This window comes from Pagrus major, chromosome 21 (assembly GCF_040436345.1).
Source record: "Pagrus major chromosome 21, Pma_NU_1.0".
Taxonomy (NCBI): Eukaryota; Metazoa; Chordata; class Actinopteri; order Spariformes; family Sparidae; genus Pagrus; species Pagrus major.
In genome coordinates this window covers 15431765-15457659 of record NC_133235.1, presented here as the reverse complement: position 1 = coordinate 15457659, position 25895 = coordinate 15431765, and the positions used below count along the sequence as shown (strand labels likewise).

General features: G+C 37.9%; 1 protein-coding gene across 3 annotated transcripts in view; it reads right to left on the bottom strand.

Annotated features, from left to right (window-relative positions):
• Positions 1-25895, bottom strand: part of LOC141017372 (guanine nucleotide-binding protein G(olf) subunit alpha) — a 54651-nt gene that overhangs the window by 21733 nt on the left and 7023 nt on the right. The window contains exons 1-5 of one of the 3 annotated variants that reach the window (XM_073492064.1): positions 16710-17434; positions 16374-16446; positions 15512-15566; positions 15234-15353; positions 7068-7165 (exon numbers count right to left, since the gene is read on the bottom strand). In XM_073492064.1, the coding sequence (XP_073348165.1) occupies positions 7068-7165; positions 15234-15353; positions 15512-15566; positions 16374-16446; positions 16710-16848 (485 nt within the window). In that variant the 5' untranslated portion in view covers positions 16849-17434. Of the gene's footprint in view, positions 1-7067; positions 7166-15233; positions 15354-15511; positions 15567-16373; positions 16447-16709; positions 17435-25895 lie in introns of those variants that run through there. The other 2 variants (XM_073492066.1, XM_073492063.1) reach the window with 2 other exon arrangements.

Below are 25895 nucleotides of genomic sequence, written 5' to 3'. Positions count from 1 at the left end.
CTTTAGGTTTTCTGACTGTTGATCAAGCGAAACAAGACATTCTCAGATGTGAACTGATGTGAACATTTTCACTATTTTCTGACGATAAATCTATTAATTTAGAAAAGAATCAACACATTAACCGATTATGAAACTTATTATTACATGCAGCTCTAGGCATCTAATAACAGTAACAGTTTTAGTATGATTTGTGACATTAGAGATAAAAAAAAGTCAATAAGATCATCATTAAAAACAACGTTATAAAACGTTTTAGATAGACTATTTCATCCAGAGAGTTTAGGTTTATCCGATGTTTTGTTGTCAAAATGTTTGAGTCCCAGCAGTCAGGACATGTTGTTGTGTTGTGACGATGACATCCATTTTCCAATCTACCATGAATAGGCCACACTTTTTCTCAGTATTTGATCTTTGCTCCTTCTTTTTAATCTTCAATAGGGTCAATGGTGATGGTGCCAAAAAGTGTGAAAATTCTCTGGATGGCTGAAGCAAGAACAATCTGACATTTGTCTCAGTAAGAAGGGTGAGTCATGGCCAAGTCTCTTCTTCCTGTATGTTTTGAGTACATGGTGTGCGGTGTGATTACCATAAACTCGAGATGGGATTGTGGGGATTAATAACAGCAGGCAGATGATCATTTGGACTGAGAAAACAGTGCCAATGTTTCTTATTTTCTTGATTAATTGATGAATCCTTTGGTCTATAAAATCCGAGAAAAATTTTCAACACAAGAAAGTCCAAATTGTTCGTTTTATCTGACCAGTGATCCGAAACCTAAAGATATTCAGTGTACCATCACAAGGGACAAAGAGAAGCAAGTTTGGCATTTTTGTTTCAAACAGACTTGAAAAAATAATAATAATAGCAGTACAAAGTTGCAGATACATTTTTTGAAAATTGTTTCATGTTGTTTGTAAAACTCCTTAGTCTGAGGATCTCATCATACCTGTTATTATACAGCAGTGCGTGCCTGTGGATTAAATTATTTCAGGACACATTCAGCTGTATTACTTATTTCTTACTGCCAGACACTAAAAGCATACTGGTAAACTACAACAACCACAATGCATTGTGCCTTAGACAAAAAGCTTGGTGTTTCGTAAATAGGAAGTGGTCTTTTGACTCAAACTGAGCTCAAACGGAGGCGACGCGAAGAGGCCATTCAATATGTTTTGGCAGTACATCATTTTAAAATCACAAAAAATATTAATAATAAAAGCAAACTCCAGCCATGGCAACATATACCAAATACATCATTATCGCTATATGAGACTATATATTGTCTTAGATTTTGGATATCATTATAACATGATAAGTTAGAATAGGTGTTGTCTTTTCCTGGTTTTAAAGGCTGCATTACAGCAAAGGGAAGTAATTCTCTAAACTTATTAGACTGTTTTACTTGTTCTAATGCTTTCCTTTAGTCGTTATATCCACATTACTGATGATTATTTATCAGAAACCTCACTGTGTAAGTATTTTGTTAACAAAATGAATTTCAAAATACAGAGATATTTGTGTATCATGATATAGCCTACATCGCAATATTTTTTTTTAAGGCCAAATCACCCAGCCCTGTTCCAGCCTCATCAGGCATAAACAGCAGCTGTATCACTGAGCAGTAACATAGCCTCATTTTTTCAGTTACACTCCCAGACTCCATCCAGGGTTGCATCCTCGGGCCCAGTCCCTTCTGGGACGCCCCAGCCACTAAGCACACCAACACAAGGAGAGCTCCATACCAAACAATCATCCACCTCTGTAACAAATGCATTAATACGTGCATAATGTCATGAATTGTGTCATATTTGCTGCAGGACTGCAACAAACACTCACCACAGCCCAAAAAAAATTAAAAAAGCAGGAGGCCTGGGAGTTCAGATTTGCGTGTGAAAAAGTGTTTGATTTTGCCGTTGACACGTCCAAGGCATTGCAATGGAACCAGCCCGCCGCAGCTGAAAATAGCTCATAATCAATCAACTGGCAGACACATATCTGTGCTCTTAAAACGTATAAATGTGCAATGCAGAGGACGGATCGATGGGTGACAGGATTCCAAAAGCATCGATATGGACGTGCTCTTTGGCATAACAAGCGCTCGCCATCGGCCCATACTTATTTCCTGTGCCTTTGTCCAATGGGTAGTCCAGCATTCGGCCTGCTGGAAAAAATATCTGCCAGTGGAGCAAGGTCTGTGAAGGACAACACAGATGAAATGCAGTAATGGAATGTAACTGAGTACATTTACTCAAGTACTCTACCTAAGTACAATTTTGAGATAATTGTATTTTACTCGAGCATTTCCATTTTCTGCTGCTTAATGCTTTCACTCAACTACATTTTGGAGGCAAATATTGTACTTTTTAATCCACAATGAGTTGATAAGTTTTAGAGCCAGCTTGATTTTTGGGGCTGATGCCGATGCGGATATTGGGGAGTTAAAAATTCTATTTTATCAGCCGATATACACACATTTTTTAAAATGAGCCCTCAAATGTGGTTATTTAACACTTGTGAACTTTACTGTTTAAAAATCTGTGCACTGAAAAATCAAACTTCACTGGGTATTTAATATATAATTCTTAATTATCCCAAGCTTCTTTTTCTGCATTATAGTCTTTGAAACAAAGTTCTCGTATCAACACATTTCGGCCAATACATCCGCTGATATTGATAAATCTGTGATCGGCCAATGTCAGCTATAATACCGGCCAACCAATATATCATTAGGCTTTAATAATTGTAGCTGGATCAGAGCCAACGTAGCACATTTTAAGAACGGTTTATTTTACCGGCAATAGGATAAAATCAAATCATCGGTCGACCAATACTATACAAATTGTACATACATGTAAGTAAATGTATAATTTACTTTTACTCATGATTGAATAAATGTACTGCCAAAAAAATAATTGTAATACTACATTTTACTGTCAGATATATTAAGACTTTAACTCAAGTACTTTTGTATGGGTTGCTTTCACTTTTACCAAAGTAATGCTAACCCAAGTGTGCCTTTTGGGTACTTTTTACAACCCAGATGAAATGGCAGAGGTACAGTATATAATCTGCCATCACACAATCTAAATATGACACATAGCTACAGTAAATCTAAAACTTCTTCTGCTGGTGGTTTTGACGACAGTATTTCTACTGTGTTTGACTGTTAGCATGTAAGGCTGCTGCCTGCCAATCTGTTCCTCCCACAAACAGCCACATGTAGGCCAACTTCCTCTTTAATTTAATCTCTGAGTGACTGAAAGCACTCTCTTATCACATTTGTGATCCAAGACATTGCCTATAACACAAACGGAAGTCTGTGGAAGTTCAATAGAAACAATACAACAGAACAGGTGTAGAAAACAAAATTAAAAGATGAAATGAAAGCTTCCTGGACTGGCTGTAGAATTATAAGAGCAGGCTGGGTCAGAGGAAGCTAAAACTAAGCTAGCACTAAGATAAAGGGACAAGCTAACAGGCCTTTATCGATGAAACGACACAACATAGGTTCTCCAAACAATATAACATGTTTAAATACAACTTGAGTCCTAAGTTATGACCTCTCCCCCAATCCTTTCAACCCAGTTGGCTGCTGAAGCCGTCTACCACCGTTCCCCTACTTCCAGGGGAGTAAAGTGTAGTTTAGCGGTCATAATAACAATAGGTATGTGTAAGTGTGTGTGTGTACAGTATGTGTGTGTGGGCCTTTACACACAGACAGGTCTGCTGCCATGTAGGACAGAGTATCTATGAATGCCCTCCATCCACACAGTTCATTCAGAGGTTAAAACTCAGAGAGGAAGTAAGTGAGAGGCCACACAGTCTGACAAATTCCAGACATCAATCACACACACCAACAATAGAGACGGATTGTGATGATTCTACTCAACAGTCAGATTTCAAAATGAACTGCACACACGAAAACAGCCCCAGGAATCGATTTAGGGATCAAACAATACATTTTTTCAGGGCCAATACTGATTTTTAGTAATCAAGGAGACTGATAACCAATATTTGGAATCGATATACATTTGCCGTAAATATTTTAATCTTAGCATCAAATAACCAGTGATGCAATGTAACTAAGCACAATTTACTCAAGCACTCTACTTCAGGGCAATTTTGAGGTACTTTACTAGAGTATTTCCATTTTCTGCTACTTCATACTTCCACTCGACTACATTAATTTGATAACTTAGGTTGCTGGTTACTTAGCCTATCAATACTGAATAATCTGAATCTGCAATTACTTGTGGCATGTAACCAAACAGATGCTGTGCTGTGGGCGGAGAATACAGAGTGTTAACTACAGACTACAGAGAGGGGATGCAGCATCAAAGCCAAAGTAGCGCATTGTAAAATTAATTCATATTGTCTTGGGATGCATGATATGATAATAACCTGCTTCTAATGGCTGATAACGATAAGATAACCAATGATTTCACGTTTTTGTATTTTAAAAAAAATTCATAACCTGTAGTTTTTACACACCGAGGCTAAGAGACACTAAGATGTAATGAGGAAAGATGGTTGATTTAATATTTGCCAGTTCTAATAAGATTTGTTAAAACTCGTAGACTTTTTCCCTCCGATCGGAAAATGTATTGCATGCTGCACTTGTGTTCTTGTCCTTCTTCTCCGCATCAATTAGCAGACTGTAAACAAACTTTAAAGGTGCATACGACAAACTACTGTATTGGAGTGTGTGAGTTATTATGCTTGTTAAGTCAATGAAAGCAATTTGGCTTCATATAATGATCTATATTTATTACCGGCTAGAATTACCGATAAGAAAAGTTTTGATAAATTCCATGCTGATATATAGGGTCTATCTCTAATTTTATCTTATTTTACCAGCGATCGGACAGAAAAAACGCTGATACGATCATCGGAAAAATACTGAATATCAGTCAGGCTGATAATTGGTCTATTTTCTAGTAAATCGACAGCACTGAATCACACAAACACTTTCCTAAAGACAAGAAAAAGCACTTGAGCAACAAAACACAACAACTACTGAACAACAACTACTGAAAAGCCATACAAGTCTTCTGTCATATTAAGTAACAGTCACTACACGTGGACTGCATGAACAGAACTGAAATCACATTTGTATGGCATGAAGCTGTAACTTCATCATTTTTATCTCCTTTACACACACAATAAAATAAATTTGTTCTCTTCATGATGATTTATTGGTCAAACACACAACTGCTCACCAGCTGTTAACCAATCAGGAGCTGCAATGTAACAGCCAGAGAGGCGGTGATAGGAGGACAGGCGAGAAGAGCAGGAAGGAAGAGAAGCAATCAAATAGAGAAAAAATTGCAAAAGGAGGAGGTCGGAAACAGGGATGACAATTGGGACTTAAAATAAACAATTAAGTATCAGTCATTTGGCAGAGTTTTGACTTGGAATGAATAGATTTATCATAACTTCCATGCAAAAAACCTGCTGGCTAGTTATATCGTCGGGACAGAAAGCACAGGGACCAAGTTGAAAACCAGTATACAAACTCTAACACTGGAGAAGTCACATATAAGCCAGTACCACTCAATTTAAATACTGTATGCTTTTCACTGTCTTCATTTTACTCTCTGTACAAAATACAGCTGTATTTTCAGTGTTTTATAAAATATTCTTTCTGATTTCAACATTCAGAAAAAAGATTTCAATTGTTAAGATAACACAATATTATGTTTCGTCACTATGACACTGGAATATTGACTAAAACAAACACAACATCCTTTTTAACATATCGTGCAGTCGCAATGCACACAGAAACAGACTGACTCAGAGCAGCAAAGACAAACACAGGCCTTGGACTGTAACAGCTCCACCTTACAGATTCATGTGACTCTCCAACCATCACCTGACTATCTCTCTCCTTTCTATGGAGGCTGCTTTCAGGCAGGGCAACCAGAGAAGACTTGACCCGAAGTCAAATTTATGTTCAAGGAACGGAAGATATTCAGGAAGAGTACAGAGGCTGTTTGTCTACGTGCTAGAACATATTTAAAACATCTCAACGCTACCCTGTGTAACACGGGCTCACAGTTCGCTAACAACAAGACGATATCCCAAGTCACTGATAAAGTGTGCCTTTGACCTAACCCTGAGAGATAAAGGGAGCCAACCTTTGGGATGGGAGGGGACAACTTGCAGCGGGCTACACTCCTGAGTCTGAACCATGTACATGTACTCATATTTACATGTGAATCCAGAGGTGAGTCAGAGAGGAAGCAGAAGAAGAGCACTGTAATCAGCGAGTTAGTTTGCATATCCAAACTTCCTTTTGCAGACATGAGAGGGGCCCTCAACTGTGTACAACCAGCACCCTAAGGTGGCCCAAGGTACTATAGGAGCCGTCCAAACAATCTGGGGCACCGTGCAAAGAGGCATCATTTTCTGTGCCTTGCCACACTGAAGTTATCAGTATTTCCTAACTACAGTATCTGGAGTACAATTGTATAAAGAAAAACTCTGTAGCCACATCACATCATGACCCAGAAAGCTTTTGTCCAGCCTTAGAGACTATGAAATGTAGTCTATTATACTCCACAAGTAAGTTGTAACCATCACTAACAGTGAAATGAGAAACTTTAGAGAATTGTCACATTTTAAATGTGTGAAAAGATAAATATTAGATCAATACAATACCAAAGAATTGGGTTCTTTAACACAGACCAAACCACACTTTGCATATTTCCACAGTAAAATGTCAAACACACTGACATGAGGAGATATACGTTTAGGTTTCCAAAGGACGAACACAGCTGCTGCTTGCCTTGCCACACCCAGAGTAAACATATGTCAGCCATATTCATATATGACATGACACCAGCACACACCGCAGAGCTTTCACGACAAACATGACACATAGAGGACGGACAGAGTGGGGATGTGACAACAGTTTACAGGCTGTAAAAAACACAACAGCTCACTTGTCTTGTTCTCACTATATTACAGCTGACCCGATAACCGATTACATAATGTATGGTAACTGTACAAGTAACTAAAGCTCATACAAACCACACCAGAACATGCCTTATAATGTTTGAACTTACTATTGTGCACAGTCGATGAGCTGGTACTCATTGGACCTCTCAAAGCACGCCTTCACTCCTTCATCGTCCCACAGCTTCTTTGCGTGATCAAAGAACTCCTAAGGAAAAGAGAGACAAACGTTAAGAAACAGAAAAACAACACACAACGGACTACAAAAAGACTTGACAAACTTGGAGTAAAATGTCATGAAGGGTAGGTCAGGGGCCTTAAAATGTAATTATGTAAGAAAAGATTCCTGAAAGTATAACAGGATCTTTCTCAGAAAATTAAAATCATTCCCACTTAATGGCCAGTAATTGTCACCTTTTACATACATACTGTAGAAAACACATACAAGTATACAGGGCTCCGGACTGACTTTTTTCACTGGTTGCACCTGTGTGCCTAACTTTTTCATTTAGGCGCACCAAATAGTAGCCTACATTTAAGTTTAATTTCTGAACACATTATGTAAATGTTTATAAGCAGGAATAAAGGTGCAGATACATGTCTTTCTTCATTTAAATCTCATCACACTACCCAAGAAATCGCAATAATCTCAATTGTTTAAAAACAATCTAAAGCGCTTGACAAACTCAAATAACTTTTTCAAAAATAGTTTAAACTTAGTGTTAAAACTATAGTGTTTCATACTTGCTTTGTTTTTTGTCTGTTTTTTGTTTGTTAAAATATATTTTATACATTTATTAATCTAGCCTGCTGAGCATCAGGCGCACCGGTGAAAACGATGAAAATGTTAAGCCCCACGTGGAGCCCTGGGTGTGCCAGGATTTCAATAACTTACAACCAAGAACCCTTTAACTAGGGAATAAAATTTTAAAAAGACACTCTGCAAACATTTGGAAATTATGATTGTGCACTTTGATGTGACTCAAAGATGGTGAAAGTGCCATGACAATTGGATAGCTATATAAACCAAATGGAAAATTATATTGCCCACTTTGTATATACATTTATCCAAAGAAAACGGATTGCTCATCTACATCAAGTACCACCTTTACAGTTAATACAATACATACTGTATGTGCACACATCTGTACAACACTGTCTTCTTCTGTTGATCACCAATTTAAAGCAGCTGCCTTGCTCTTGTATACACAATACATAGGATCTAGAGGAGGGATGTGTTTAGCTTAGCTTAGCATTCAGACCAGAAGCAGAGGGAAACAACAAGCCTGAAACAAGACATTTGAGGACACTATTTTGGACATAAAAACATAATTGTACTATAGGTCACTCCTTAACAAGTATTCAAGTGCAGCCCTGTAACAAGAATCTGTGAAAGTTAGTTTTCTAAGATAATACAAAATGACAAGAAAAAAGGAGCAGTAGCAGTAGAAGCGGATTTGAGTTCTCATTAACTTCCTCGGTGCAGGTTTATCCAACAGTTCCTGAATTTAAACTCATGACTTTCTAGTCACAAGCTCTCTTCTTTAAACTGTAAGCTAAGGCAACAAAAGGTGGTGCATATCTCCACTGTGATAACACAACAGAAAATCAAAATCTTCTAAAATATAGACATGATGCTGTAAATGACTAGTCTCAGTGGGAGCCATATTAAAAGGGACTCATCAATGACTTTGAGACATTTCCCTGGACTCTCTGTATGCCCCTAACAAAGATGATTGGGCTAACATCCCTCGTCGCCTCCTGTGCACATGTCTTTCCGATGGGCTCCTCCTCTGGCCTGGAACTACCACATGACTCTCTGCACTCAGCACTGGCTCTGCACTCTGACTGGGGAGAGGGTGAAAGTAGCCCTGAACCAGAGGGAGAGAGGGAGAAGGAGCCTGATAAATGATCACATGCTCTGGGAGATCTCCTCTCGGCAGATCCGGTGATTAAGTTCAACATGGAGGAAATCCACTGATCCAGTCCACAGAAGTCTCACAGAGAGATACATTAACATTTGTTTACTTTTCTTGGTACAGATGAATGTAGGCTCCCACTTCAGACACAAGTCAGGAATAGCCTCAACACTGATGCTATCATGTTGGCTGTGTTGAAGCTGTGTTAAGATATATTAACCCATTATTTTTAATTCTGCAGCCATAGTTTGGTTTTTCTGTAATGTAGAGTTCAGCCATTACACCAAAAGCTTGTTTAACAAAGAAAACAGGGCTATATTTGACTTCTTGCCTCTGTTTGCTTCCACTTCTCTTACAGTCAAACTTTAACACCCACCTTGACTAATATCAATAATATTCGACAGCGCTGATTACATTCTAGCCAAAATTTTTACACCAGCAGACATTGAGGAGGCCTGAAAACTCAAAGAAGGGCCCGACAAAGCTAGCAAGCGCTGGGACTGGAAGTAGGGAGGACGAGGGGTGGAGGGTAGATGGGGCAGAGCGCGCGGGGGGGGCAGAGTATGGTCCTCAGGGCTCTTTTCCACAGAGGCGTGTGACACTGGGCCTTTGAATAAATGCAGTGTGTGCTGCAGTGCCCTACAGAGGAACTGATAACACAGAAAGACACCAGGAGGGAATTTGCTTTAACACAAGCTTTTTTAACTCTTTCCTGTGCTCATCCCAGTCCACTTCCACTCCCTCCTCCATGCTGATTCTCTGTTGGCTTTGCGAGGGCAAATTCTCAGTTCTGCCTTAGTTTCAATGTAAATCAAGTTGGGTGTGTGATGTAATATTTCACTTGAATCATATAGGTCAGGCTGACACGGAAAACAAAATGGCCTGAATCGGATTCGACTTAGCAAAACAAAGTTCTGGAGCAAATGGTTTGCATCTTGTGTTGCAAGGGGACACTGGAATTCCTTTGGGGGAAGTTTGGAAGAGACCTTTGGCCTCGAAGCAAAATGTACAGCAACGGACACCAACCTCAAATCCTTCCATACATAGACAGCCAGACAACATGCTGGCTCCGCAGTAAACCATCATCACCACATTTATTGGATTTTAATAGAATATCTGTGTTAGATAATGGTTGTCCAGCACAGAGAGACCCAACTTTAATGGCTTACTTCAGTTATATAGTACAGACAAATTTAGCTAAAAAAAAAAAAAGAGAGAGAGAGAGAGAGAGAGAGAGAGAGAGAGAGAGAGAGAGAGAGAGAGAGAGAGAGAGCAAAAGCAAGACTGTTCATCTTTTATAACATGGCTCCAAACACAGGAGCAGCCCTTGGTGCCACCCTTTGCCCCACATCAAGGATCCTGAAGTAATCAATTTAAGGGAAAACAAACTTCTAGGACTGAAACCGTTCATCACCAAGAAGTTAACAACAAAGGAATGCTATAAAGGTGTTACTCTTCATGGCTGTAGTAAAGAACAAAAGCTGCCCGAAGCAGGTCACGTTCCTTAAATGGGAACTTTTCAACCAGCTCTGTATCACTACTATTCTGGTAATACATGCCAACTTCTGTCCATTTTGTCTGCACCCAGAGCCAACCACTTTTTGTGCCCAAACATATCATCTAGCAAAATCTAGGCCTGTTGTAGCAATTATTGTTCCGTATTTTGTAAGTGCGCATACACGAGCCCCGAGAATGGCGAGCCTTTACTGCGGCGATAATGCAGTCTCTGTTATGTGCTATGAAAACTGAGGCAGAAAAATCGCCAATCAAAACGTAAAACAAGGCAGTGCTGATCAAATACAAGCCACGATCCTCTTTATTGTTTATTTCTCGCTTAAAATGTTTTCAGAGACAAATGATAGCGTTATGTTTAGATTTAATACGATATTGTTTGTTACCAGCTCGACGCCTTACTGTTTCATGTTTCAAATGGGACTCTTACCCAGAGCCCTTGAAGAGAGAGTCTTGTAATCTCTGTTTACTTCAATGGACCTTTTTTTTTTTAAAGCAAAAGCAGATAGTGGAGCCTCTCAATAGTTCCCGGAAGTTAGCTGCAAATACTAGCAGCCGAGCACTGTAAATCAATCAATTAATAAATCATGTATTAACTACAAACTGTTGTCTCGACTCTCTCTACTCAAGGGCTTCTAGCCAAAAACAAGCATTTCCCAACTCACAGTCGTCAACCATCAGCAGGAGTTTTTATTATATCCACATCGGCACAGTGTATTCTGGTTGTTGTGGGTGTTCTACTTTTTGAGCAAAAGGGGATACGACAGCCCTTTGTCTCTGATTTCCTTGCTCATCTAGCAATTAGTATTATTATTATTTTTTAATATTTGTGTCTTTCTACTGCAGAGACAACCCAGTTTTATGTAAGGGCCATCTTTCTTCTTTAATTGAAAGTAATAGAAAATTATTGGCCTGTAAAATAAAGTTACACACTTACTAACAGTGGTTGAGGTGCACGTGTTTAGCCACGGTAGTAATTCCTCACCCAAACACAAAAATAGACCAGTTCAACAATGGGTGGTGCTGGACATAATATGAAGCTCACCTTCCACAATAGACTGTAATTCATATCCAGACAATAAAACCCCGAAACACAAGAACAAACTTTTGTGGACCTAATCCTTGTCTTTTTGTTGAGTGTATATAAATTACGTTAACAGGTCTCAAATGCTACTCACTGGCTACAGTGACCTGCATGTTTTAGCATCAAATAGATAGGATTAGATGTAGGCTTTATAATGTCTGATGGTGAGAAAGCGACGTGGTGTAAAAACAGGGGCTGGGGCTCATTTGAATTTGCTCCACTTCAGTCGACAGACACTGTCGGGTGGCTAACATAGCCACCACAGTGGCATTTGTTTCCATTTGCATAGACGACCGTTTGTATCAGTGCTTTCTTTTCCATGGGCCTACTGTTATCCCGAGCTACTGTAGGGAAGGATTTGACAAAAAAGGACGCTTTGATGATTAAGAGTACGGGCCAGCAAAACTATGCCTGCCGATTTACATGTATGACAAGGAGAAACTGTTGTCTTAGATAAGTGATGAAGATGTATGCCCAGACAAATCTAGTCCAAATCTACTCTACTGTAAAAACTACAAAGCTCTGTTTTGTAGTCTGGAGGCATATGTTTTATATTCATGATCTATCTGTACCACAACAAGCCAAGCAAAGATCATGTGACTTTACATGATATTTTCCATGAGAATGACAGCAGATTGTGTGACAGTAAATCAACATCATTGAACGTCAACATCCAAAAAACAAACAGGAAGAAATCCGTCCCTTAACCACGTAGCAGAAACTCCAACGTCACCACCACCAGCACCTTCAAAAGACCGTGACGCAACGCAGCCATAGTTCTCTTCCTTGTAACCTTCCTATTTGACTAACCAGACCCAGCACACCACAACATTGTTCTCTCTCCATTTTCTCAACTTGAAAAAGCCTAACTATGCTATCACGTCAAATTACAGTGCAGAATAATGTTATCGAATTGAATAAATGCAATGTTTACGCAGCAAAGACTTTAACCAATAATATGCCTGAATAAATGATCTACCAGAAGAGCGCCTAAAGACCTGTTCTTTTTGCTCACCAAAGTACAGAGATGCTTTGATTAAATCGGGTTCAAAAAATGTTCTGAGCAGAAAAAGAAGGATTTAGGAGGTGGTTTTGAAAGAGTTGGATTCAATAAAAGAAGGCTTAATGACTCATTTCCATGGTCGCCACAATGCTGTTAAGCATTTTAGTCATTTATGTTAAGGTACATCATATGACATGACAAGGCAATGTTGGACTGATGATTGTACGGAAAAACTGATGAGTGGATTGCAAGAAAGCTATTTTGATCATCAATTAATCATTTGAGCAGTTTTTCAAGTAATTGCATGCATTTGACTGTACTGAACTTTTATGGTAGTACAACCAAAGCAACCAAAACACATACAACAAGTAATTTAGGAAAAGTAAAAAAAAAGATTATTGTTGACTTCTTTGTCCACAGCAATAATAATCACAAAACAACTACTAAAATTGATTGACGTGCACTCATTCATCAAAGTTTCCCTTTAAGGTTAGATCTGGATAGATTCACCATGACATCATCCCTCCAAAAGTTTCCAGGTGAAACATACTTCCACATTTCACAACGGCGCCAACAGGTGAAAGCCACAGGTTACTGATTGGCCGTGTTCCTGCGCTGCTGTATTGGATATCATGCCTGGTGGCGCTAAGTGACAATGTAGTGGTGACACTGACGGCACAAGTGAAGCCTGAGACTGATGACAAGCGCAGACACTCTAAACAGAGCCATGTTGTTCCCTTTGGCCTGGCCAGTCCTGGGAACTCAACGCCGGCTCTCCCCATGGCCCCAAACCTCACACAACACAGCATCACAGCAGCACAGAGTACTGCTGCCCTGTTAACACTCTCAGTGAGGGCCCTGTCGGGAAATTAACACCCAAATCCTTTTAATGGAGATTCTTGTGATGTAGCATCAAATAAAGTTGTTGAGAGGGAAGGGGAAGCTAGCAAACATCATGAGAGTACATTTAAGGCAGCAATTCAAAAACACTTCCACTGTCATGACAAAGCAGTAAAGTGACGATATGGATAAGACCTGAGAGCAAGTGCAAAAACAACTAAGCATAAGTTACATTTTGAGGCCTTGTTGAAAAAGTCCTATGCTGTATTGTGGCTAAGAGATAAAAGACATGTCAAATTCATCCCTCTTTTTTATCAAGTGAACTACTGCAAACCTGATAAAAGAAGAAAAAAACAACAATACATGAAGTTGGGGCTGCAGCTAGCAATCATTTTCATTATTGATTTAAAAAAAAAAAGTGACAAAATTGGGAAAATGTCCATGAAGATTTATTCAGGCCCAAGCTACTATCTTTAAATGTCTTGGTCTGTCTGACCAACAGTCCAAATCTCAAAGATATTCAGTTTATATAAACAGAAATGTGAAGATGTCCATCAACATGGCCCAAGCTGCCATCTTCAAAAGTCTTGCTTTGTCCTACCAACAGTCCAAAACTCACATGTGCACACTGGAGAAGCTGGAACTTGAAAATCTTCCACATTTTTGCTTGAAAAATGACTAGTGCAAAAGACTTTTCAAATACTCATGGTTCACCTGTGTTCACTGAGAGGCTGTTGAGCCCAGTTCCATTACCTACTTGCCCAGCTTTGGTTCTGGTACCCATTACACTGCCACTCCACACCAGCATTCCCCACTGGGTACCCCCCATCCTAGGCCTAAAATCTTCTCCTCCCAATGGTCAGAAGCTCTTCCAGTGCTCCAAGCTCCCAGTCTGACAGCTAGCCGCACGGCTAATGAGGCCAACTCGCTAATAGCTGCTACAGTGATATGCTGCTTCCCTTTTGTTCAGAGTATGAATTCAATAGCTGGCCAATTCTTTCACATTGCACCTTTAACGGTTTATTAAGTATCAAAATAGTTGCAGATTATGTTTTGGTAGATTGACTCAACTATCAGCCAATAGTTCCAGCTATTAAAAAAAAAATACAGCTTTGGTGTATTAAAAGAAAGTACAGCCTGAACTTGAACAAGTTTAGTAGCTCATCATAGCATAATGAGAATAGGGATCACTGTCAACTCCAATATAACCAACAGCAAAAGGGCTAATCAATAAACCAAAAGGAGATAAATCCTACACTTGATTCACACATAACGATAGCCTCTTAATACCTAATACTGATAAAAGCCAAAACTGTACAAACAAAAACAAAATAATTCAAATCTCTCGTCTATCTACAGCTCTACATTAATTTGTCGTTCCTGTTTTCAGCCGGTGTCAAACAGGGAACACTTTCAAAATTATGTAAAACATTATCTACATTTCCAACACATGACCTCGCGCTATCGAATGACTGATCACACACTGAAAAGAATCCTGTGTGCCCCAACTTGCAATCAAATCCACATACAGTGGATCTGTTAAACCTTCAACAAGCACTCGAATCAACTAACTGTTGATTTTAAACAAGTTAGTTGACATTTTCATACATAACTTCATATCTCAGAGGGGAAAACACAACTCCCTTAGCTTTGGTTTGTTAAAAATACACCATTATGTCATAAATAGGAGAAAATTCTAGAAGAAAGACATTATTAGGTCTGTTATAGCTAAATTACTTGAGCTATATGAGCAAGATCTACATTTTTGGCCAGTGAATGCTCTTATGACATACCATCTAACTCCCACACAGACACAGATGCACATTAAGAAAGACAAAAAAGCACACATGTAGTACACCAGCCCGTCCACACATTCACATCTATACACACACACAGAAACTTTTTACGAATGTCTTACCTGTGAATAGTCAAAGTCAGAGAGAGGTGCTATGCTTTTGATGTATTCGATTCTGAATTGGTCCTCTGGGTTGGCTAGCGGGACTGGGGGTATTAAAGTGCTCATCGCAGACACTATAGTCTGCAAAAACACACACACACACAAAAAAAAACAAGCATTAAGCAGGATGAAAAAATCTGTAAGCCCGTATAATAATCAGTAAAATGGGATTGCAGTGGGATTCATCGTAACAACAGAGACATTGAGCACATTTGGGAAGTGATACAGATGAAACTCACCACTATGGCATCCTTCACGTTTTTCCGAATATCTTGGATTTTCTGTTTCTTTTCTCTGCATGGGAACAGAATGGAAGTGTGAGGCAGCGCTTACGAAAACATCAACCACAGCAGACCACAAAAGCTTTATCATCAAGGTGGTTATGAGTAAGAGAGGGGTTACTGCCAGGTTAGCTTGTATTCTTATACAATTACACATACAGTACAGGTGTTAGCTGGGAGTGTGCACCAGTGGAGGGCAGGTTGGGGTTTGGTAAAACGCAAAAATAAGGGGATATGATGTGCTGTAGTCGAGATATTTCTCATTTCTTAGACTTACAAATGCAAAATTATCCTCCTAATTATATTAATACTTTTAATTCATACATACAGATGATTTCCATACAGTTACAGCACTCTGACATGTACTAGGCCTGTCTAAAATAGACCACTGGTTAAGATCAATGCCATGCAAGGCCTTGCAGCAAAACAAATCATCAATAGGCCTGTGTCGATCACAACCTTTCACCCTCTCACATGAAACAGGAAACAGTGAATTATTTGGCATCTGTGTGACACTGAGATCCTCACATATGTATGATAACTGTACATGTACACGAAAAGGAGGAAAAAAGACAGAGAGGAGGAGGAGGAGGAGGAGGAGGAGGAAGAGGAGGAGGAGGAGGGGGGGGGGAGATATTAGCTGCTTTGCATGGGATACTGGGCCCAACAGGCGCTGCAGTGCCTGGGGAAAATCCATTCACAGGCTATATTCTGGCCTCGACAGTGGTATTCATTAGGAGGGAAGCCATAAAAATAAGCATTAATATGATTTCCGAGCCGTTAATGTGGCTGTTTAATAAGTGTATTGAATAGCACTCACTCCGCGTTGAAGCCGTTGACGTGTAGGATCCTCATCTGCTTCACAATGGTGCTTTTTCCGGACTCTCCCGCACCTTCGAAAATAGACCAGAAAATACATGAAAATATCACCGAAATGAACACGAACAGGCACATCCAGGTTAGCGTTAACACCATACATGTTCGGGGAATGAAGGCAGTTTTTTTAATTGTAGGCTCTGGAGCTTCGCTTCCATCAATATCCACCCCCATGACATATTATTGCAAGCGCTGTCAAATGGGGCTACGTGTTCGGTAAACGAAAGGGATTACGGTTAGCTTACATTTCAGATAGCCATCACATATAAATCAGCCTTACCCAGTAATAAGAGCCTGTGTGTGGCTTTATACGCTTGTCTTTCCTTTTGCAACTGTTTTTCTATCTTTTTATTAGCCTCTCGTTGTGCCTTTTCGTCGATGCGTTGATCTTCAGTCTTGCTGTTGCCCAAACAACCCATCTTCCGTCGCCCTAACCCTTCCTTGTGGAATCGTAAAAAAATATATAAAATAACAGCCGGGATGATATCGTGGTTTTAAAATGACACAGGAATGAGTCTACTGTAAAATAAAAAAAAAGGGAAAAATCTGTGCGAGGCTTCTCCGTCGGAGGGAGGAATATGTTCCCCGTTACAATTCCGCTTTAGCCGCAGCCAACCGTCATCCAACCCGTTTGTTAGTTTACAAACCGACGAAGAATAACGACTCGGTAAAACAAAAGAAATATCAAAAATACATATAAATAAGAGGGGAGAGAGAGGGTTTTCAATTCCTGGGAATCCAGTCAACTGTTCCTATCGCGTCTCCAACCCCTCTCTTCTCTCTCAGTGTTTTTTTTTCTATCTGAATTTCTATCAGTATTTCTGTCTCTTTAACTCAGCACTGCCTCTCTCTGTGGCACCAGGAAGTAGCCGTGGACCGTGGAGGTGGAAAACAAACCTGCGTTAAACTGTAACATTAACAACCCGCACTGATAGAGCATTTTATAACTCGTGTGGCAAAGACAGAGGAGCCATTCCCGATTTAGTCCTTCGCTATCCTGCGATCAAACTAATCGGCAAAGAGGTGGAAACCCGGACTGTCTCTGTGCTGGTTTACAGAGGGGCTGGGTCTCTTCTTCTTCTAGTTGGCTTCCAGTCAGTGAGGTGGCCCTGACCCAAACTGGCAACCCGTTTACAGTGTCTGTGTGTGCACAGGGCTTTACCTATCTCTGTGGTTTATACACTACAGGTCTGTTGTTGTAGTCCACAGCGAGGACTACAAATACGTGGTGGAGGAAGTACTCAATTCCTTTGTAAGAGTAGTAATACCCACATTTAAATATACTCTGGCTTTTTCAAAGTAAAAGTACAGAGGTATATGCAACAAAATGACCTTAAAGTGTCAAAATAAAAGTATTCACTGTGCAAAATGGCCCCTTTCAGATATGTATACTGTATTGTTCAACATATCATATTATTTAACTAGTATTGTTGTTGTGTTGACATGTAAATTGCATTTTGAAAAGCAAATGTAACTAATTTATATATATATATATATATATATATATATATATATATATATATATATATATACATATATATATATATATATATACATATATATATATATATACACATATATATATATATATATATATATATAGTGTGGGTATTTTCATGTATAACAAAGCTTCATATTTTGTAATGTAAGGGTGTAGGAGTAAAGAGTACAATATTTTTCTCTAAAATGTAATGAAGTACAGATATAAACTGGCATTAAATGGAAATACTGCAGCACTACAGGTCTGTTGTTGTAGTCCACAAGGAGGACTACAAATACGTGGTGGAGGAAGTACTCACTTCCTCTGTAAAAGTAATAATACCCCAATTTAAATATACTCTGGCTTTTTCAAAGTAAAAGTACAGAGTTATATGCGACAAAATGACCTTAAAGTGTCAAAATAAAAGTATTCACTGTGCAAAATGGCCCCTTTCAGATATGTATACTGTATTGTTCAACATATCATATTATTTAACTAGTATTGTTGTTGTGTTGACATGTAAATAGCATTTTAAAAAGCAAATATAACTACTTCATATATATATAGTGTGCATATTTTTTATCTATAATGATGCTTAATATTTTGTAAGAAGACATTTGAATTAACATTGTTAATCTGTCAATGTAGAAGTAAAAAGTACAATATTTTTCTCTAAAATGTACTGAAATACAGGTATAAACTAGCATTAAATGGAAATACTGCAGCACAAGTACCTTAAAATGTACTTAACTGTATACAAAAACAGCATGACACAATCACAATTTCATGTACAGTAAAGCAGTGATGGGATGTTACTCAGTACATGTACCTAATTACTGGTCTTTTCTGTAAAATGACATTATTTGAATTTAAATGTTTGATCTGTAAAGTAACTAGTAACTGTACTGTGTCAATGGAGTAAAAAATATAACATTGCACGAAACTGTAAAATTAACAACCCGCACTGATAGAGCATTTTATAACTCTTGTGGCAAAAAGAGAGGAGCCATTCCCGATTTAGTCCTTTGCTATCCTGCTATCGAACTAATCGGCAAAGAGGTGGAAACCCGGACTGCCTCTGTGCTGGTTTACAGAGGGGCTGGGTCTCTTCTTCTTCTAGTTGGCTTCCAGTCAGTGATGTGGCCCTGACCCAAACTGGCAACCCCTTTACAGTGTCTGTGTGTGCACAGGGCTTTACCTAAAAACTAGCTTGTATAAACTAACATTGAATGTAAATACTGCAGCACTACAGGTCTGTTGTTAAAGTCCAGAATGAGGACTACAAATATATAGGGGAGGAAGTACTCACTTCCTTTGTAAAAGTAGTAATACCCCAATTTAAAAATGCTGTGGCTTTTTCAAAGTAAAAGTACAGAGGTCTATGCAACAAAATGACCATAAAGTGTCAAAATAAAAGTAGCCCCTTTCAGATACTTGAGTACTTAAAATGTAGTGAAGTACAGGTATCAACTAGCATATATAGAATTACTGAAGTACAAGTACCTTAAAATTTTACTTATGTACAATACTGTGGACAGTAGTTGAGTAAATACACTATACAAAACAGCAGATGATGTAAAGCAGAAGTGGGATGTAACTAAGTACATGTATGTAATTACTGGTCTTTTCTGTAAGATGACATTATTTTAATTAACATTCTTAATCTATACAGGAACTAGTAAATATACTGTGTCAATGTAGAAGTAAAAAGTACAATATTTTTCTCTAAAATGTAGTGAATAGGTATAAAGTAGCATAAAACATATTTAGGAAGTACACATACTTTAAAAATCTTCTCAAGTACAGTAAGTGAGCGAGACACTTTATTTGTACTTTATTACTGGTCTCAATTAAGAACAATTTTGGTTCTTGGACTTAACATGAGTATTTCCATTTTATGCTAGTTTATACTTCCACTCCACTATAATTCAGAGACATTTATGTACCTTTTACTTAACTTCATTTATCTGACAGCTTTAGTTACATTGCAGATTGTTTTTTACACATAAATATGATGCAGTGTTGAGGATTAAGTTCAAACTAGCTCATACACATTAATGCATCAGTAATGTAATACATAATAGTGTAAATGCAAGGCTTTTACTTATAATGGAGTATTTTTATAGAGCAGTATTTCTCCTTTATACCTATACGAATACGTACGCCACCATTAAGTTGAAGTAGTAATATCACTCACTTCACATTTGCATAATTGCAATTTCTTTTTGTCAAATAAAGCAGTAGTAGAAATAGGCCATGTATTTAAGTACACAAGTATCATTTTCAGGTACTTGTACTTTTCCTGATTTTCCTAATTTTATGGAATTTTATGCTGGTTAATACTTCCTCTTCAGTACAATTTAGAGGGAAATACTGTACTTGTTACTCCACTCCATTTATTTGACAGATTATGTAAATTCTGACATTAAAGATGAAAATTTTAAACACAAAACATGATATGAGTTTACGAAACATGATGCTTAAAATCTAGTAATATGACATACAACAATATGACTGACAGGAGTAGCTCTGGTTTATGAGTACTTTAACGTGAGACATACTGTATATACTTATACTTTGCGGACATTTTTCTGACTATTGAAATGCAATACTTTTACATGTAATGGAGTATTCTTCACTCTGTTGTATTGGGACTTTTACTTGAGTAAAGGATATGAGTACTTCTTCCCCCACTGCAGTAAAGGCAGTAAATGAACACAAAGTAAACGTCACCTACTGTGTGTCTACGTTAGGCTCATTTGACGTCCATTAAATTATCCTACAGACCAAAGATTCCCAACCTGGGGCTCGAAACCTTTGCTGAAGGCTCATGTGATAAATTCATAAATAATTAACAAGATCAGAAAAAAGAAAAACATAACTAGTTCCTTTTGAGACTTTCTTCTAGTCTTTGTCCTTTTTGTGTGAATTCAGGACCATTTTACCTCTTCTAGCCTCAAAAAAAAATAATTTCAAAATAAAAGCTAAGATAGAAGAATCACACATTGGTTGGACTGCTGGTCATAACTTGTAGACAATAAAAACAGTGACAAGTGGTGGCAAATAGACATAGTGTTCAAAAAATCAATCACTACTTACTATTTTGTGGACTATATAGCGAGTTTACAATTTTGTAGTGTTGTGTGAATTAATATGCCCTATGTAATTGACTCAAAGTATCCCACAATGCATCGTGAAAAGTAGTGAACAACTGATGGACACTAACTAGAATATAACATCCTGAACAAAAGTTTGGAAACGATTGCTATAGTGTACGCATCATGCAAACTGTCCAGAACAGGAAAATAGATCTCGGCAACATGCCCTTAAAGTAATATTAAGACATTTCTAGGGTATATTGAGATACGTTGTAAATACAAATCCCAGCTCTGAAGCAGTTTGTCAGACGTAATGTAGGTGCCAACTACAAACAAAATTCATTACATCAAACAATGTTATGTGTTCGAAACTTGTATGTTGAAGTAAACATGTATGTAACGCTGTGATCCTACACTCTCACTGAAGTTGCTTTAAAACCAGGAAAAGACAACACTTATGCCATATCACGATATAAGGATATCCGAAATCTAAGATGATATATAGTCTCATATCACAATAAAGATACAATCAGCTATATCATAGCAAAATCATTAGATATATACAGTATATCATCTTACTGTAATAAGTATATAGTGATACTTTTCAGGGTGTTTTTTTTTTATTAGCTCATGTTAAAGTCATCATCAAACCTGCCACAAGAATACCATCTCAATAAGTCCTAATGTTTAGTCCAAAAATATAATTGTAATACTTTAGGCAATAAAAACACAAGTAACATGATGTCATGATAAGACTGCACAATATATAGTGTCAGCATCGACATCGTAATGTGCTCATTTGCAACAGCCTGGATGAGCAAAGTCAAATAAGATAAATCGAGCACTTTTTTGATGCTTGATACAAAAAATATGGAGCTATGGAAGTTATGTGGTGAAAATCCCTGATTTTTTTTTTTTTTACATCTCAATATATATATCTCGCTGAAAACCAAAATAAGGCAATGTCAGTTTTTTCCAGTATCGTGCAGCCCTGTGTTATGGTTTACAAAATACTCCACGTTCTAGTGAGTTTCTGTTGGGGAAACAATATACTTGTTTCACACATATGGTATGTCCCAAATTTGCCAATAAAATAAATAATTGCTCACTGCCAACACTTCTAGTGACAGCTTTTTTCATAAATGTTCACCTGCCACAGATTACAAAATAAATCAACACTGAAGTAGAGACCATCACAGTGTGAAGGATTTGTCTAGAGACCTTTCATCTGGGAGAGTGTTATTTGTGTACACCTACTGTATAGTGAGAGACAAATCAATTCTCCTTAATTTAAACTATGTACACATTGATTGATATTGATTATGTTAAAAAAAGAGGCCTCACAATTACTACACTGGTGGTACATGTTATGCTTTTGTTGTGTTGGGAACATTGTCTGACATTTATGATTAACTCGCTGTGGCTTCCTCTTCACTCGACCAAAATGGGGGTGTGGGTTTGTCATGGTTTGACTTCTTGCTAACCAACAGTGCACTTTACATGTAGGCTACCGCTGTGTCACTTGCAGGTAAGGGTAGTTTCCTTATGATGTGTTTGCATGTGTGAGAAAGGAAGTCCTTTTATTCAAGGGCAACTGGTGAAACTTATAACACGACATTGTGCATTCAAGACAAAAAAACTATTACAACTGTACTGTAGGATTGTACTTCAAATGCTCACAGATCATTCAAAGAGCACGAGGCCCCCATGAATGATTATCTGTGTAACATTTAACAAGGACCGTGCTGTTATTGTCACCATTATGTAAACACAATGCAAATACTCGGTTCAAGTAGTGACATAAGTGCAACAAAGTTGTGCAGCATGCAAATCTCAACTATGAACCCTGAGTTCACCTATAGTGGTGTGAAAATGTGACCAGCACCACCCTCCCCACCCTCACCAGAGAGGAAAAGAAAAAAAATGCTCCTCTCTCCCCGCCTCTGAAAGCAAGGTCAAAACAAGTGACTGGCCCACATCACTCTCTAGTGGTTAGAGGCAGCAACGCACATACATGCTGAGAATACTGTCAGCTCCAGATAAATGATCCACAGTCAGGTTTTCTTTTATAAATCATCGTCCTCATCTATTTATGTTTAGCTGGTAAAATCTGCACATTTCTGTTTATCCCCTTCACTCTGAAATGTGTTTCTTCACTTGGATGTTTAAGTTTCACTTTGGCTGAAAGGTTCTCTGTGCTCACCTTAAATCTGAGTTCACTACACGCACATTTGAGCCCCATTTGTGACATTATAATTAGTTTCATACATTAACACACACTGAGACTCTTAGGTAGGGTTGCACCATTAATTGTGTACTGTTGTGCTGCGGAGATGCCCTGACCTACAAATCTTGTTCTCCAGGTGTAAGAAAACATGTTTGTGTGCAGTTATTGTACTCAAATACTGTACTTACATATAATTTACTTGAACTTGAATTTGAACTTGAGTATTCTCATTTTATACTACTTTATACTTCCACTCCACCATTTTCTGGAGGGAAATATTGTACTTTTTCTCTGCTACATATATTTTAGAACTGTAGTTTCTAGTTAATTTGCAGTTTGCATGCTGCATCAGAGCCAAAGTAGGGCCTCTTTTTTAAAATTTATTAGATTTAACAAGAAAAACTGATTCTGATCATCAGAAAAATGCTGAATAACAGATCTGATGATCAACCAGGCCAATAGTCGATCAACCCAAAGTATACAGTATGCATAGGTATAAATACATTTAGAATTTACTTTTACTTCAATGCATAAGAACATTTATTTCCAGAAAATAACTTTTGATACTTGAATACATTATATACCAGATATCAGATAGAAGACTTTGGGTGATTTTCACTGTTAGTGGTATTATGCATATTTTTCTCTTTTGTTTTTGTTTTCCATGGTGGTCTTTTTGAAAATGTGTTTCGGTATTTGCATATATATACACCTGGATAACTAAAGAGCTGTAGGAGCCCTTTAGGGAATCTATATGATACAGACTGAACCCTTTATTTCTATATAATACTAAAAGTGAAAAATGTTCTCCTTGTTGTCAGGTATTAAAGACTGGTATCTCTAGTGTAACTTTGCTAACTCATGATGATCTTGATTTGGTGAGCTGCTGCATATAATTGTGAACACACCTCCAGCACAGCTGTGGATCATCATGTAACAATGCACTGTGTCACTTGACGTGAATGTTGTGTCTTGAGAAATGTCTTTGTAACCAAAACCTCAAGATTTTTCAAATAAATCAATGCAGAGGTAGAAAAAAATATAAATAAATAAATAAAAGGTGCACAAATTACTTTTTTGTCATTGGAATTTAAATTTCACTTTTAACAAAGTCATACTTTAACACAGTATCTTTACTTTTACTCTGTTGTGACTTTTGGGTACTTTTACTACACTGTTTGTTTGGTATAGACCCCAACAAATGTCACATCATCATGATTTTAGTAGTTTTTCAATGAAAATGAAAATTGTGGTGCAAAAATGGTCATTCTTACTAATCGTCGCTAATCATTTCTTGATCATAATATCTGTCAAAATAACCGTGATATGATTTTTTGCGGCCCCTACTTTTTTTTGTAAATTATTTGGGCCTTTTTCATGGCTTTATTGGACAGAACAGCCAAAGAGTGACAGGAAACAAAAAACAGAAAAAAACAGAGAGAAAGGGGATGACATGCAGTCGCAGGTCGGAGTCAAACCCTTGGCTGCTGCAGTGAGGAAACAGCCTCTGTACATGTTGGTAGGGCACATGCCCTACCAACTGAACTACAGGGTGCCCCGTGCAGCCCTACTTTTAAGTGAAGTAGGAGACATCTTCTGTCCAGCAGTTAAACTTGAAATAGAGATGCGCTGTCCCACTTATTTTCAGTTCTGATCCCATTCAGGTACACAAGGCCGTAGTACATACCACATAGCACGTCTTATCAAAAAGCAATAAAACACAGTATATTCGAACTGTAGGTTTAGTATGCGTCTGATAAAAACAAGTGTATGGCAGCAAAATGCTATGGCAACAACAAATCAACTGCACAGCAACGCATTGTCAACTACAAGTAAGTAAATATGAATATATGAGTTCAAATTAATACAAGAATTTCAAGAGTGCAATGTTAAACTGACAGTCAATTAATCAGACTATGGAATCTGGATCAGATATCCGATGACTGAATTATGACAGTCAATATGGATATTGAATTGGATCATCCTGACACCATCTTGAAATAAGAACTGTAACTTCTTTTTTTGTGGTCAAAACTATATCAAACAGCAGATTATTTCTGTGTCAAACACATCTGGAGGGGATCTTAAAACCATCATTATGATATTTTCAAGGAATAGTAGCTGTTAACGTTCATAATTAATGTCTCTTGTTAGTGTGTGTGCGTGTGCAGCGTTGGGAAAAGTTTTCAGATCCTTCGCTTACGTAAACAAAGCAGTGCAACAATCTAAAAATACTCTACTACAAGTAAACTCTGACAAAGATGTTTTTACTATTTTCAGACTGATAGTGAACCTGTGCTGCAAAATGGAAACAACGTTGATGGTGGTTTGGAGTTCAAGTCGTGTTAGACCGTTTAAAATAGCTGCTAATCACCGATTCATTTTGGAAATATAACAGAGGCTCCGCAAAACTACTGCACTTAAATATATTAAATATAGTTAAATACATGGGCTTTAGATTATAACTGCCTGTGAGCTGTAAATCTGACACTTAAAAGAGCTCTTTTCTACGTATAAAAGTTCTACACTTATATAGTAGCAGTGACTGTAACTGAAGCACGTACTGTAAAAACAGGGCACACATCCAAATGATATCCAGCTAAAATTAGCCTCCCAGACTTTTTTATGAAGCCAGAAAGAACTTTATAGCACTCTCTTCAG